This window comes from Fusarium solani (assembly GCF_023522795.1).
Source record: "Fusarium solani strain SB1 chromosome Unknown bctg00000016, whole genome shotgun sequence".
Lineage (NCBI taxonomy): Eukaryota > Fungi > Ascomycota > Sordariomycetes > Hypocreales > Nectriaceae > Fusarium > Fusarium solani.
The window spans coordinates 90,537-106,337 of record NW_027072142.1 but is presented as its reverse complement, the minus strand read 5'-3'; the positions used below and the strand labels follow the sequence as shown (position 1 = coordinate 106,337).

At 49.6% G+C, this 15,801-nt stretch overlaps 6 protein-coding genes across 6 annotated transcripts; 4 read left to right on the top strand and 2 right to left on the bottom strand.

Moving 5' to 3' along the window:
- Positions 1-303: 303 nt before the first annotated feature.
- Positions 304-1,881, top strand: MRS44_018393 (uncharacterized protein; the record flags this gene model as incomplete). Its single annotated transcript, XM_065615887.1, has 4 exons — positions 304-630; positions 786-1,021; positions 1,075-1,440; positions 1,494-1,881. The coding sequence occupies 4 exons, from the start codon at positions 304-306 to the stop codon at positions 1,879-1,881; spliced, it is 1,317 nt and encodes a 438-aa protein (XP_065471959.1).
- A 1,840-nt stretch (positions 1,882-3,721) lies between these two features.
- On the top strand, positions 3,722-5,576 carry MRS44_018392 (uncharacterized protein; the record flags this gene model as incomplete). The annotated part of the gene is made up of 7 exons (XM_046282281.2): positions 3,722-3,820; positions 3,877-3,961; positions 4,027-4,046; positions 4,100-4,126; positions 4,186-4,347; positions 4,393-4,718; positions 4,769-5,576. The coding sequence occupies 7 exons, from the start codon at positions 3,722-3,724 to the stop codon at positions 5,574-5,576; spliced, it is 1,527 nt and encodes a 508-aa protein (XP_046128709.2).
- A 426-nt stretch (positions 5,577-6,002) lies between these two features.
- On the top strand, positions 6,003-6,591 carry MRS44_018391 (uncharacterized protein; the record flags this gene model as incomplete). The annotated part of the gene is made up of 2 exons (XM_065615886.1): positions 6,003-6,070; positions 6,351-6,591. 2 exons carry the CDS (start codon positions 6,003-6,005, stop codon positions 6,589-6,591), a joined length of 309 nt encoding a protein of 102 aa, XP_065471958.1.
- Positions 6,592-7,409: 818 nt separating this feature from the next.
- On the bottom strand, positions 7,410-8,672 carry MRS44_018390 (uncharacterized protein; the record flags this gene model as incomplete). Its single annotated transcript, XM_065615885.1, has 4 exons — positions 7,410-7,682; positions 7,762-8,319; positions 8,374-8,529; positions 8,601-8,672. 4 exons carry the CDS (start codon positions 8,670-8,672, stop codon positions 7,410-7,412), a joined length of 1,059 nt encoding a protein of 352 aa, XP_065471957.1.
- Positions 8,673-10,237: 1,565 nt separating this feature from the next.
- Positions 10,238-11,332, bottom strand: MRS44_018389 (uncharacterized protein; the record flags this gene model as incomplete). Its single annotated transcript, XM_065615884.1, has 4 exons — positions 10,238-10,405; positions 10,472-10,702; positions 10,761-10,893; positions 11,082-11,332. 4 exons carry the CDS (start codon positions 11,330-11,332, stop codon positions 10,238-10,240), a joined length of 783 nt encoding a protein of 260 aa, XP_065471956.1.
- A 1,659-nt stretch (positions 11,333-12,991) lies between these two features.
- Positions 12,992-13,222, top strand: MRS44_018388 (uncharacterized protein; the record flags this gene model as incomplete). The annotated part of the gene is made up of 1 exon (XM_065615883.1): positions 12,992-13,222. One exon carries the CDS (start codon positions 12,992-12,994, stop codon positions 13,220-13,222), a length of 231 nt encoding a protein of 76 aa, XP_065471955.1.
- Between the last annotated feature and the right edge of the window lie 2,579 nt (positions 13,223-15,801).

The window sequence follows — 15,801 nt, the reverse complement described above, 5'->3', positions numbered from 1 at the left end:
CTAAACCTATTCCGTGCACATGCTAGTCCTAATACAGGTAGGCACTAAGCCTAAAATGGGAGGGTTTTTGACGTAAATTACCGCCAAAAACCCCCTTTAGGAATTTGACCGTCAAATACTGTTTTTGACGGTCAAAAACGGAACCCTACTGCGACCGGTCATTCCATCTCCGGTAGCTCCCAAGGACAATCTCCAGCAAGCGCACGACGGTTCAGTTTTGGTCATCTCCGCACCCCAGACTTACCTCCCCGTGAGTACCATATGCTTATGCAGTCAAAGTTGCAAGTATATGTTTGTAAACTGATGTACTTTCTCAGATACGGCCATCCAGAGCACATTTTCGAGAAGACTTGGCGGGATACACAACATACATATGCCGAGGATAACATCCTTGTCGACATTCCAGGATACACACTTCCACTTTCGCGATGGACGACTATCTCCAGCGACGATAAACCCTTGAGCTATCTCTTGCTGCTCTATTGGACATGGGATACAGTCTGCAGTCGTGTCATCGATCGGACCATCTTCGAGGAGGACCTGAAATCACTTGATCCCCCCTCAAGCCAGCCACACGCGTTATGCTTCTGCTCCCCTTTTCTTGTCAACGCGCTTTTAGCCGTCAGCTGTGTACGTAGTTTACTAATGTGGCCACATATGAAGCCTTTACTGACGAGAGCTTTAGCTGTACACAACGAACCAGGCGACTTTTCGTCAGTCCAGCGACCCAAACACACGAGGTCGGGCTTTTGCTGAAGAAGCAGCAGGACTCTTACCTTTAGAAGATATCTGCCCGTTCATTGCCAGTAGTACAGGGCCTGGCGTTAATGTACGTCTACGAGGGAGCTCTCGGCAATGGGGAGACGGCGTTGAGTTACCACAGTCGCATGCAAGCGAGATACCTTACGCTGCGACTCGATGATGTACCGCGCTCCACTGGCGTCGCCATCACCGGAGCGCGGCAGCGCAGAGAGGCACACGCGTTGTCATGGATTTCATGGGGGTTCCACGTCTGGGATTGGTATGTTACGACCTCTGGCCATGTTCAGACAGGAGGCCTAACCATTGTTACAGGAAGCCAATGCACGGCCTCTGTCACCGGTTCGTTACCAAGAAACCGAATAGACCAAAGACCTGGCGCGACGAAACCACATCGCCATTGTGCAAGAGAGACAATCCGGATTACTGGTGGTTCCCATACCCAGTGTCTGTGGTTCCACAAAAGGCGTTGAAACGAGAGATATTTGACGCGGAATATGACCTTACAGAGATTACAGAACAAGTCCTCGAGTTCTTGATCCCGCCCGAGGAGGGCCGTCCGCCTCGCCGGAATACGAAGAGGGCTATGGAACTCTACACAAGGCTTAGTGAGTGGAAGTTTTCTCTTCCAGAACCACTTCAGGCGGAGAATGCGGTGCTGCCAGCCGCTATACTACTCCAGTATGTTAGTAATCTCTGAAGTTGCTTTCCATCACTAACTTAAATGCCGTTAGCCTCAGCGTCGAACTCATCATCATCAGCATACTCCGGCCGTTTGATGGTTTAACTAAGGAAGAGTTTGGGCCGTTTGACCCAGTTACAATGTGTTACGCACACGTACGCAACGCAATGTCGACATTGTGGCACTTCCGAGCTCTGTATACTCTCCGAAACGAGCACTGGACGATTCAAGCTGCTTCGGCCTGTGCATTTCAGGTGTTATTCGACATAGAGGCCAGTCCGATCCAACTTGAGGCGTTCATCAAGGCTTGCCAGGCGCTGATTGAGCTGGGAGAGTCGTTTCCGGTTGCCAAAGATGTCACTCTCGATAGTCTGTTACAGGCTGAAGCCAACTTTAACATAAACGCGGTGACCTTCCCAAAGCTATCCGCTGTTCCCTAAATGCCCGCCTTCGACCCACTCATCTGTACGATCTGAGAATAGCCCAAGGCGAGCATCATACCAACCCCGACCTCTCTCGCGTATTATTCGAACATTCTCAGCTCCAGGCCTTGACCATGACTTTGTCCATTCATTCTCCCCAAGATCTGCCGGATAGCATCCGTCCACCAGCTCAACACAAATCCACCATATCGAGGCAAGGCTTTCCAAGCTCTACAGCGGCTGTGGAGATATTTTCCCACCCCACAGCTTATCCGTTGTCAGTGTCCGACCCTTGGACTTAATGACTTGTCTAGATTCTCGGGCGAAGGGTGTCGCTGGGGAAGCTATCAAGACTGGCGTTGGCAATCTGCTCGTTATCTTCAGTCTGGCACGATTAAGTTGGATCTTACCCTTGGCCGGCCCTGGTGATCGTCTATACCCGTAATTGTGTGAATTGCTCGAAGTCGCCCTTCTTCATACCTGGCGCTCAATGTCTTCCCGTGGTATGTTAGGTCCTCATCCTTGATGAGGACGATGGGCATAGAGCAGAACCACATTTGCGGTGTTCGCGGCGTCTTGGTGATGGTATTGTCCTGCGTTTGGTCATACACTCGGAACGGCCTTAGAGGGAAGTTGGCGCATCTGTTCGAATATACTGTAAAAGGAAGGAGAACATACGTGTCGTCATGGACAAGTCTGTGAGACAACACACAACACATAATACACACACACCAATGTACGGAAAATTGGATGCAAGGTACGTCGGCATAGAAGCTTCCCCTAGACACATCGCGATCCATCGCTCGTCGTGTGATCATATAGAGACCCCGGGCTGTAGGACCTCCTGCGAAGTTTGATCCCGCCCCCCGCAACGAAATTGTCTCAACCGTTGCGCTGACCACTAAAACATTACGGAGGCACTCCGTCAGCCCAGGTTTAGGGTTTGTCGCTGATAAGGTGGTGCCCGAGACATAAGCCTCATTGGCTTGATCCACGTCATCAAGGCGCTTTCCGAAAGGTGCTTTCCGAGAGGCGGTTTCGTCGAGAGGGTAGGTTTCCCGGTCGCGTCCCTGGCATCTTTTAACAGCTCAGCAATCACTAAAAACGTGTGTTTTTACAACGGATGAGGCTCAATCACTCCAATCCATCAGGGTACATTGGACGGCAGTAACGTAACGATAGGCCATTTCTGAAACAAAATAAAAAATAAAATAAAAAAACGGAGGGTGAACACGAGGAGAAGACGAAGTTCATTTTCACATTTATGATGCGCATCGATGAGAAGTTAAATCCTACATTACTACAAGGGTATGGTTCGGGTGTGCGCAACATGGTAGTGGCAAGTATCTGGTTGCAAATCTCGATCTGCCTTGTCTTTTGGGAGGTTATATTCGATTTATTGATCCTACCACGTGAGAACGCGCAGGGGATGATGTCAATATCGTTCACAATTCACAAAAGAGTTTTGGCTGCGCCCCCTCATGCCTAACATTACCAAGGTGGCCTGCACAGAGTTAGCCAAGGCCAAATAGTAATGGCTGAGATACAACATGCAATGTATATGCCGAAGGTATCTCCCTCACTGGGAGGGATACCTCGCATAACACCCAGACAATCGTACTGAGACATGTAAATAAGGTCCCCGATTGAATACTACAAGCCGCCAGCGGCAAATAATTCGAATTGCCTGCAACTAAAACGAGGACGGCTCCGATGGAATATGACGCTAATTTAGATGATCCTCATCCCAGCTTAAGGTATCTTTCCCGTTTCCCCACTCCATCCTCAAGCTTTTAGATCGGCTCCTCGTCCCCCTCTCATCTCGCTCTCCCGCCCGTTGCTCGATATATCGCCCATTATGGAAGACCCGTGCAAGTCGTCGTCGTACTCGGTCATCCCAAGAATCCGCTACAACACTGTCGGCGGCGTTAACGGTCCCCTCGTCATCCTCGAGAATGTATGTCGTTATGCCAAGGTCCAGTCAGCTTGTGCCTTACCAGCTGACAACAATAGGTCAAATTCCCGCGATACAACGAGATCGTGACGCTCACTCTTCCCGATGGCACTGAGCGATCGGGTCAGATCCTGGAAGCTCGAGGTTCGCGCCGCTACTAAACAACCCCTGGAAGTAATGACGCGGGACATGCTGACAGTGATTAACAGGCGACCGAGCGGTCGTTCAGGTACTTCCTCGAAACGCGATGTATTTCAACAGGGCGATTGATGAGTGTACCAGGTCTTCGAAGGCACTTCCGGTATCGATGTCAAGAAGGCAGGCAGCAATGCGAGCTGTAATAAGAAAGTTAGGCTGAGACGCAATAGACTAAGGTCGAGTTCACCGGCCAGAGTTTGAAGCTCGGTGTGTCTGAGGACATGCTTGGTCGTATCTTTGATGGATCTGGACGAGCTATCGATAAGGGTCCCAAGGTACTGGCGGAGGACTACCTCGACATCAACGGCAGTCCCATCAACCCTTACTCTCGTGTAAGGCAGGCGCTCCGGGCGTTCATTCTTGACTAACAACCCTAGGAATATCCCGAAGAGATGATCTCGACCGGTATCTCCGCCATCGACACCATGAACTCGATTGCCCGAGGACAAAAGATCCCCATTTTCTCCGCCTCCGGTCTGCCTCACAACGAAATCGCCGCCCAGATTTGCCGGCAGGCTGGTCTGGTCCAGAAGCAGGGAGTTACCAACAAGGGCGTCCATGATGGTCACGACGAGAACTTCTCCATCGTCTTTGGTGCCATGGGCGTCAACTTCGAGACTGCACGTTTCTTCACTCATGATTTCGAGGAGAACGGCAGCTTGGAGCGTGTCACTCTCTTCCTGAACCTCGCCAACGACCCTACGTAGGCGCGGTCATCCATGATATCATGCAATCGAGACTGACCCTGCCTAGTATCGAGCGTATCATTACTCCCCGTCTCGCCCTCACCACTGCCGAATACTATGCCTACCAGCTCGAAAAGCACGTCCTGGTCATTCTTACCGATCTCTCTGCCTACTGCGATGCCCTTCGAGAAGTGTCGGCTGCCCGAGAAGAAGTACCCGGTCGACGCGGTTTCCCCGGTTATATGTATACTGACTTGTCCACCATCTACGAACGAGCCGGTCGTGTCAAGGGCCGCAACGGATCCATCACCCAGATTCCCATTCTGACCATGCCCAATGACGATATTACTCACCCCATCCCCGATTTGACTGGCTACATTACTGAGGGCCAGGTGTTTGTCGACCGAGCTCTGGACAACCGCGGTATCTACCCTCCCATCAACGTGCTGCCTTCGCTGTCCCGTCTGATGAAGTCTGCCATTGGTGAGGGCATGACCCGCAAGGACCACGGTGATGTGTCGAACCAGCTGTACGCCAAGTACGCTATCGGTCGTGATGCCGCGGCCATGAAGGCTGTCGTCGGTGAGGAGGCTCTGTCGCCTGAGGACAAGCTGTCTCTGGAGTTCTTGGAGAAGTTTGAGCGCCAATTCATTAGCCAGGGCCAGTACGAATCGCGAACCATCTACGAGTCTCTTGATCTCGCATGGACCCTCCTCCGAATCTACCCCAGGGAGATGCTCAACCGTATTCCCGCCAAGATCCTCAACGAGTTCTACCAGCGAGCCGCCAAGGATGCGAAGGCCAAGGTCAGGGTTCGGGCGGAGACCGAGACCCGGGGTCAGCAGCAGAACAAGGAAAACCTCATTGACGCCTGAGGAGCCAATTTGTTCGCGTTTCGATAGGTAACAGTATAATGGGCGCGCAAGGCAGAGGTGGGACTCGTAGAGAGAGCAACTTATTTTCAATGGATGTTCACATGCTGGAGGACTCGTCTTGGAGGAAACTGTAGCGCGCAAGAGAAGGTCTTGGGAGTGAACATAGGTAGCCGAGTTAATTCCATTCAGTCAAGTCCTAAGCCGATACTTCAAAGTTTCTACAACAAGTGATCTTTATGAGTGTTTGACTGACTTGACAAATCTGGAAAGTGGGCGGTACAGTGCCAGAAATTCGGGTTTACATTGCCGCCCAACTTTTCATTCTGCAAGTCTAGCCAGACTGATATGAAAGCGAAACTTAAGAAACCGGAAAAATCACTTGAATTTTCTGTTTCTTACTCTTCTGTACTTTCATACCAAGAGGAAATGGAGGAGGACCGGCGACAGACCGACCTTGGCACGGCGGCCGATATCGAAGAAGCCCAGCTCGCTAAGTCGACTTCGCCCCCCGCCGCCGAAACTTAGACGGCACCGACGACACAGAATAAAGGAACGCCATTAAGGCAACCAAAGAAGATATGCGTGGGTCGACGAGCCGCGGCTGAGGCTGCGGTGAAGACTGGAGGATCAGGGACGCCAGGTGAGAGTGGTGCTGTTCAGAGTTTGCTTACCGCTTCATGACAACCAGTTTCTTTCTCGAGTTTGTGAGATCAAAGTATGAGTGAGGATCATATAGCTCACATATCTTATTATTATTGCTACTAAATCTTGAAGAGCACTCAGATTCTTGAACCGAGTTCCCAAGGAGATCCTCGAAGATCCCAACTTCAAGGCCGCTATCGCCCTGCTGCCCGCCAACTACAACTTTGCGATCCCCGAGACGATCCATCGCATCCGTTCCTCAGGTGCCCAGAAAGTTGCACTGCAGTTACCGGAAGGCCTACTCCTCTTTGCCATCACCATCTCCGACATCCGCACCCAGTTCTGCCCGGGCAATCGAGACGCTTATGGGTAACGTTACCGACGGCGCATACCGTATTGCCGATCACACGGCGCGGGCGCTTGGCTGCGATCTGCTCGTTCATTTTGCTCACAGTCTCATCCCCGTCGGTGTGACTAAAATCAAGGTTCTCTACGTCTTGTCGAGATCATTATCGACGCGTCACATCTTCTCGCGTCCCTGGAACGCAACTTTGCCAGCGGCAACCTAAGTTGAAAGTACTGGTTTCTAGCTGTGGCTAGCTTAGCCGTCTAAGTGAATTTGTTTGGATTAATCGCTCCTTGAATTCGTACAGTAGCGCAGCAGAAAGGCCCTGATACTCTGTTCCGGAAACTGCGTCAACTTCCCTCCGTTCCTCGTTTATCTCTAGGGTTCTGGGCTCCCTTTAACGTACGTAATCAGTGAGTGGACCAAAAATCTCAATCCTCAATAAAGAGTTTATAACAAAAACACAACAAAGCAACTAATCAATTAAACTAATGGCTCTACTCTTAGACGTCTTAATAACAACCTGACACGTTCTTGCGTCATGACCGGTCTTGCCGCACGTTCCACAGCGCCTTTCCTTCGGTTGCGCCGACGCTCCTTGTCCACCGCTTCTCGACGATTCGGCCACCACCTGCGTATCAATATCCATTTGGTCATTTACTTTCCTACCCTCATCTAGAGTCACCTTCCCTCTATTCTGTAGGTGGGCTCTCTTTGCTTCCCGCCGCTTACTAAGGGCCTCATTTGAGTCGAAGGATCTGGATCTCAGACTTCAATAATACCATCTCATGCATTATTGCCTTTGTTGACTTAGAAAATGACTTCAGCGCCTCAAGTACAGATGCCTAAGAGCTACTCTGATACCTTCTGATTCGTCTTTCAAGATATTTAGACTGAGAGCTAGCCTCAAGGATGGTCTTTGGAGTCTTCGAGGCCCAAGGGTCGGGGAGGCTTGCCTCCTCCTTGGCAGGCGTTGGGGTCCGTAGCTGCACATCGAGCTTTGATATGACACTTTCGGGGTCTAATGGAACAAGCCCGGCTCCTCTAAAACCCCCCTTGATATTGCTTGTTGTCATGGTGGCCTGGTAGGCGGCGTAAAAGGCTAGGAAGAACTCGGTCTTCGAAATGTGGGTGAGAAAGCATCTGATCAGATGCTCCATCTCTCGACCGTATGCCTTTTTGAGCGGCCCAAAGCACCCGATGCCAAGAGGCTGGAGCAGATGAGACGAATGAGGCGGCATACAAAAGCGTAATAATCTTGTTTTCCTCGCAATACTTCTCGAAGTCGACTGAATGGTGACTTTCGTGGCCATCAAGGATTAGAAGACGATAGCGACCATTTGATCGGGTAGTTGTATGCCGATCAAAGTGTTTTAACCACTCGAGACCCGTCTCGTTATCAGTCCAGCCATTGTAAGTCGCGGCGATAGCCCAATCGCCCGGGAGGTTGCTTTCCCGGCACCAGCTGGCGAGGTGATATTGGCCTGCAACCACGATGAGCGGCTGGATCGCCCACCCCTCGGCATTGATCGCTTGGATGACTGTGGCGCATTCCCGATTTCCGGTCTGGACTGATTTTGGTCTTCCACGCCTTTCGGCGCCTGTAACGACCATTCCGCTTGCAATCATGCCCATCATAAAGCCGGTCTCATCAAAGTTGTAGATATCGGTGAAGGTGATACCATATTTCTCGATTGTATTCGCTACGAGCGTAAACCAATCATGAATAAGGGTCGGATCTTCGCATTTAGCCCTCTAATAGTCATTCTTGCGAAAGAAACGCGTCTTGAGGTCTATATGCCGCTTGACGAAGTTTGAAGCCCAGTTCTTGCCAACTGGTGATGCGTTACGGTCGGCAAGCAGTTGATTAGCCATTTCTTCAACACCACGCAGTCGCGGGGGAAACCCTCGCGAATCTAGGTCGAGGTTAAATTGAATAATGATCTGTTCCTCTAAATCTGATACCTTGCGTGATTTGGGTATGGTATCGCGATGAGAATGCCCTTCTGTCGGCAATATAAGGCCCAAAAACGGACCTGGTAGATGCTTGCAGCGCGTCGGAGACTTAATTTTCGGTCATTTTGAAGGGCTTGAAGAGCAAGAAGCATATTAGCCTCGTTATTAAATTGAGACATATCTGGTGGTTGAGAATCAAATGATCAAATGGAAGAAAGAGAGATTGAGGGAATTTTTGTTGCACTTGCTTGTTTGTTGCACTTGCTTGTGGGGCACGTTACGTTATTTATTCGTGGTTTTGCTTCACGCGAGACATCCTCTACCAAACCAAGGCACGGCCCTATGAGATCCGTTCTCCCGGGCGTAATAAATACTGATACTGATACTGAAACCAAGGCACGCCAAATCAGATTTCTGCCACACATTTTACCCCCCCTTACTGAACTGCCTTCTCCAAACAGAAATCACATCCCAAGTTAAGTCAGCATGACTGGAGGCGAAACTACTTAGTACTCCTAATTAAAACATGGGTCGCATCCCAGAGTGTGCATCGCTTGCATTTACCGCCAAGCACAGCAACGATAATGAACGAAATTCCACAGACGATAGCTAACCGAATTGTAATGTAGGCACGGTGCCCGAGGCGTATATGATGTGGCCTCCAATGCGGCACTGGTTAGCGAATTTGGCACTTATTTAAATGAGGTCATTTAAATGAGGGTGCCATCAAGGGAGATCTTGGAGAAGGGCTCCATCCAGCGATCTGAGGTCGGTTTGCCCGGTTCCTCCACCTGCAAGAGCTCAACACTAACGTCGTGTGCCCAACACATGCCACCGCGCCAGGGAACAAGGAACGACACGCGAGGAACCATGGTTGCCCACCAAATTGTGAGAAAGTCCAGATGCCAACAGCTGGATTCATGAACTCCGTGGCTTCCGATCATAGTAAATGCGATGTCATCTATAGCATTAGCCCCTCCCAACTCAGGCATGGTTCAACACTATCACTTCTGCGTACCGGAGCGGTGCAACTTCATCGTCAACGATGAAATATTTTCCAGCCAGTCTAAGTATTGGCAATAATTTCAAATCTTCCTTTCATAAATCACTCTCGCTCTAGAAATCGCTAGAACATGTGTCAGACCGTGAAGTCTTCGGTGGCGAAATAATGAAGTTGGTGCTACGCCCCATCAGGGATTGTGTGCAGACCTTACCAATATTGTGTATTCGCCCTGTCGCCTGTGGACATTTGCTCAGATCGTTTACCAGACAAAATAATCGCGTCATTGTTCGCTTTTATGCTCCTAGTTTAGAATATTCTTTGCTAAAACTTCCTAAATGTTGTTTGAGCCTCAGATAGCGCTGCGCAGAAGCTTTAGTATCAATAAGAAAGGATGACGGTGCAGAGATGATGTCCTGACAAGGGGAGCAGACGATGCAAGCCATAGCGTTAGGCCGGTGCAGGCGGCGTGCATGATGAAGACGACGCTGCTGGGTCCGTAGATCTTCTCGCGGCGTTATACACGAGCTGCTGACAAGAATCACCGTGGTGGAGTGGAATCCGAACTACGGATACGGGTGCTGGGCAGCGGTAGCGATGGGATCCGGTCTTGCGCGCATCGTGGGTCCCGGGTTTAAGAATGACCCAAGTAACGAATAATAATGATAAACCTCCTTCCGTCCATGGAGAGTGACACATGACCGAAACCGTATTAATTTATGCGGTCAAGCACTGGGATCCCAATACGGTGTGATGATAGTCAAACGCCTTCGCCATGCCATAAAAATGCGTTGCCGCAGCGAGCAGGACAAACATGTGGAAGATCTGATGGGAGCTGCCCCAGATGTCGAATGCTCCAGGGAAACTCCTCTCCGGCCATCGAGCCTACATTCCCAGTCAGTCAGTCAGACACCGTCACTGTAGGAGTCGATTGGGACGTTTGCGCCTGACCGCGTAGAGAGCTGCGCCGAAGATATACATGGCGCCGTGGATGATGATACGGGTGACGCTCATCCTGTTCTCGAGCCCCTTGTAGCCGTAGATAGTAATACCGTGGATAACAGGGATGAAGCCGGATAAGCCGAGGCCGATGAACATCATGGCTCGGTATGGTCGCCATTTTGAAGTGCGGAACTGCTCTGCCCACGAGACAACGGCGCATCCGGTGCCAAGCAGACAGATCTGGGTCTTTGTCAGTGGCCGTCACCGTTACGTCACGTCCTCTCAAAGTCAAACTCACCAGGCACAAGTACGCCGTGAGGAGTGTAGGCTTGCAAAAGAAGCCATAGTATAGCGCCGGCACAAAACTTCCCACAATCAATACGACAATTCCCGTGTAATCCAGCTTATTCCCCCACCGCGCGACCTCCTGGCTGTGATTTAGCACAGCGTGGAACGTCGCGCTCATGCCAAGGCACAGTACTGCGCCGCCAATAAAGCACGCGAAGACGAGCACGTCAGACACCGTGGCAGAGTCGTAGCGCGGGCGGATGACGTAGTACAAGTAGGGCGAGCCAGCGATGGCTACAATGGCGCCGACGAGGTGCGACCAGATGTTGACGGATTCATTGTGTAGATAGAAGAGGGAGCGCAGCGAGTGCAGGTAGGAAGGGCAGATTTGGCAATAGGCAGAGTAAATGAAGGCGTTGTCGCGGCGCCAGGGGGGAGGTCGTCCCAGAGGAGGAGGAGTGTTTTCTCTGCTTTATCCTCGATGGCCTTAATTGTGTTGATAGATTCTGTTGATAGGCCTGTCGCTGAGAGACGGCGGTGGCGCAATGCTACTTCCTGGGGCGCAGACTGTGAGCTTCTCATGGCGCTTTGTAAACAAGATGTTAGATGAATGGATTGATCAGATACGATTTTTAGGGTAGAAAGAACTCAATCAGTCGCGAGTCGTGTGTTGAGGTCTTGGGTTTTAGTGGATCGGATGGCGTTTTTCGTCCTGACACGTTACTAATCTGGGGTTCCTAGACGGAAGTACAACTGTACCAAGGACTCGTAGTATTTTTTGTCAACATGCCATCGTTTCGGCCGTACACACGTGATAGGTTCATTTCCTCTGTTATCCACCATCGCTGCAAATCCTAGTCAACGGTTTTATTGATTGGCAATATACATGTAAATGGTGTTAATCATCATCGTCCCCCCTCAGAGCGAGCAGGAAAGCTCTTGCACATCGAACCATCCTCCAGCGGCTATGCTCCATTCCATCATTATCAGGGACTGTTGGACCGGAAGAGAAGAGAAGAATAAGATGTCGATTGTCCACTTCGCTGTACTAGATCAACCGTTGAGTAAGCTGCCACAACTACGGCGAGCTTCCTTTTCCACGGGATCATATCTACCCCTTAATTCTTGGCCAACCTAGGACTGTACATTGATTCGAACGCTCGAGTTTTGATCTGTTGTCACGAGGAGTGTCGAGATGCCCTCTGCACTCGCCGTGCGCGAGTGACCACGCATCTTAGGGTTAAGCACCGGATCCCAGAGGAAGCAAGAAAGGGGTTGATGAAGTACCTGAAATCCTGTAGCCTTCGTGACCCTAACGAGTCGCCTCTTCGTGATGATGGTTCGCCGAGCGCCGCTAGCTTGAGGTTCATGATGGGTTTATCTGTCTTGGCTTAGGTAACTATCGCGCAATTAACCTCCGATCTATTAAGGGCTGTTTCTCTGACCCCCTGGCAAATTCTTGCCCTAATAATGGCATGGCGCGGCATGGGCATGATATTGACGAAATGATTATGTTAACTTGCAGACGTGAGGACCGGACCGAAGAGAAAATACTACACCATCCAGTGAAACGGGGCCTTAGTCTAACCACTAGATCGTGCGGGGGCCTACTAATAATACCTGTAGTTGATCCTTAAAACGTGGACTTGACTAAGGGAAGATATTAGAATAAGCGTAAGGCGCCTTAACCTCGGAGCTATCGGAACTTACTTTTGCTAAGCAACGGCCGTGGTCCATAGATAAGAACCAGCGAGGATAAGATATAAAAGCACGTCAGTCGCGAGCTTCTCTCTGCCCTTATTCAACTCCTTCTTTATCATCCCGGTAGATTTTGCTACCTCCTCGCACGACGTGACACTAGTGGCCTGTCTGAGGACTTAGTGAGTCTACCGGCAGACGAGCGAAGAATAGCTTTGATTCTTGATCTAGAGGACTTTGTGATAGACCAGTGCGAATACACGGCTAAGAAGACGAGCCGTAGTATCCTTTGCTGGTTAAAGAGCACTTGCCCTCTCCCGAGCTACCCGAAGCCCTTCACGCTTATGCGCCTTCCGTCGACTACGGTTAAAGTATCGGCGGCTATTTAACTAAACTCGTCATAATATTCCGAGCGTATAGGCTGCCGCCTCATATCTGCGACAGGATAGCAGGCATCTAGTTAAGTAAAAGGCAGGTATAACTCCCGAATAGGATCTGGAACCACGCTTTCTAGACGTAGGCCGACTATAATAGGAATTCACCATGCAGCTTGTTAAGTCGCTGGCGGTGGACGAGGGAATGAGCTATGCTGATAGGTGTGAGGATGAACTCTTGGAGGAGAGCGATTGCAGTGATAGTGACGACCAGGAGGATGATCAAGTGGTGGTAGGCGAGGACACAGACGATTGGGACGAGCAAGGAGAAGACGATGCTTTTGGAGAGGCACATGAGGACCATCGAAGCGTGGGCGATGCTGGTGAGGGATCGCCGTAAGTACGGGGATGACGGGGCTAACGAGGGTCTAGCGGAGGACGTGCTGGAGCTCTTTTTCGGGCTGAATTAGGCACTTTATATGCAACCTCTCACTGATGACCGGCTAAGCTCTATAGCGTTGATCTAATCTGGCGGTGTGCTTAGATTTTCGCTTTATTTGAGCAGTTTTCGCTCCGCTAGCTCCTCCACGATATATCTATCGGCTCTGATATATATATAAAAGCTCCTGTTTCTCGAGTATGCCCTTCCGCTGAGTGACTATCTAAGTTGTGGCGTTACCTGCCGTCCGCAAACGAAACTGCTGGAGCGGCGGGAGCCTGTACTGAAATGATATATGGTGACGGGCTCTTAATCGCCATTTGAGAAGGTGATGAGTCTTCGATAGTACGGGCGCTAAATCGGCCGTTCGAACGCGCCGCTATTTCTTCTTTACGGGACGAGGATGGCGAAAGGGTTTCTTGCGGGGGATAACATTGAGATCTCGATAGGTTAATTTCAACTCTTCCCTGAGCATTTCATCGAGCAGGCTAGCTGCCTGTGCTCTGAACTGATGTTGGGCTGGGACCCCACTGCTAATCTGAACAAGATTGAAGACGACATAACTAACGCTGATGAAGGCTATTCCTTTGTGCAGTATCCCGATAGTGGGCTTTAGGAGGTCTACCTCGAGTTATGCAACGAAGGATATACGACCGAGAAGGAGAGCCTTTCTCGCGGCGGCATATAGGACTGGCATGCAGTATTTGAGTAGCTTAAAAAGGACGAGGCTTTTCGCAGGTCCAGGCGAGGCTATCTGTACACTGGGTGCGGTTGGATTCTAAGATGTAAGGAACTGCTAAGTCTATGGTGCGTAAACTGCGAACTCGGCCTAAGAGGCTTCTACGATTATAATAGGTCGATGATATATAGTACGCCACCATAAGGCGAAGAGCTCTATGATCGAAAGTCAATCCCTCCTCTAATGCGATTCGCGCCAATTCCTCTGTGGAACAGGACGTCAGTGACTCGATGATATCGTCTTCTAGAAGCCCTAGTTCTTTGTCACATTTGACGAGGGATGTTGACTGTGCGTTGAAGCTCTTGATTTTTAACTGAATGAGTGACTGAAGTTGGTCCGTTTTATCCTTCCTTGGATCCCTCGTATTCGTCAGCTATGACGGAGTGTTCTTCACGATCTGTTTTATCCAGGTTTGATTTTTCTTGGTCAGACAGCCCGTGTGTCAGAGCGGCCTTAGTAATACGATGTGATATTCTTAATCATCATATAACGTTACATTAGCTATCTCTTGGTTTTGTGCCTCTCCTTCGGCGCCATTTGATGCGATTTCCCAGTTAGTGAAGTCAATCTCTTCTTGCTTAATGTTTTTTATGCTGATCTTATATTCCTTACTTCTATTAGGTCGTAGACCTATTCCGCACGTGTAAAATGACTTCTTAACTATATTAGAATGCTCTTGGAGCCGATCCCACGCCTTGGCCACAATGTGTGTTATTATGATCTGCTTTTTAGTAGGAGTCCATGGCTTGGAACTGCGTTCCGGGTTAAGGTCTCTCTCGGCAATCTAGTCGTCCGCAAATTGCTGTAACCACTGCTTAAAAGGGTTGTTTATTGATATATCCGGTGGTTATAGGAGACTTGTATAGCCAGGAGGGATTATAGCCGGGAGGATATTCTTCTCTGATAAGAGTGTTGTTATGGCATCGGTCTTATGAAAGCTGGCTATATCCATAATGAGCATGAATTCCTGGTATGGTCTTTTGCAAGGGATAACTTCCTCGTTTACCTACTTTAGGAATAACTTCTTATTATTATAGGCCGTTGGATTGAACTTAACTGTGATACTAGGGTGATAAAGATGCCCCTCTCTCCTTAGTATCTTTCCCTTCGGTGGCTTAGCTCCTTTGAAGATTAGCTTTAGTTTTAGCCAGCCAAGACTATTAGCGAAAATTGGGAGTAAAAGAGTGGCTTTTCTCTTGTTCTAACTACTTCGATCGGTCTTGCCGGAGATAGTTTTTTCGCCCTCAAAGTCATAGGTTGAGCCGCCTGTGTGTTCGAAAGGTACCGGGGTCTTATCTACGTTCAGGATGTAGTTATTGTGAAAGCGACGCTTTGGCGAGTCTAATATATTAGGGATCTTTTTATATGGCTTTGGAGGGAATTTAGGGGGCTTTGCCGGCGGTGGTGATGGTCTTAGTTGAGTATTCCGGCGAAGAAAGCGAAGAAAGCTAGTAACAATCCTTAAATACTCTTCTGGGGTCTTCTGGGCTTAGTTGGCGAGCCAGCGTTTAATAATGCGGTGCCTTTTCTTGAAGTTTAGGAACTATGCATTTAAGAATCCAAATAGCTGATTATATTCTAGATAGAACTTTCCAAAGAGGTATTTTGCTATGGTCTGGAACTAAGCAATGGTAATGATTTTCCTCTTTGATCGATATTAAGCGAAGCGTCTGAATAACTTATCCTCGAGCTCTGGCTAATGAGGCCTCTAAGTCGACTGTTCGGGCACTACGCCGAGGAGCTTTTCCCTATTCTTCCACTATACTTTGATCGTCTGTTCATTGATTAAGAACCACTTTGC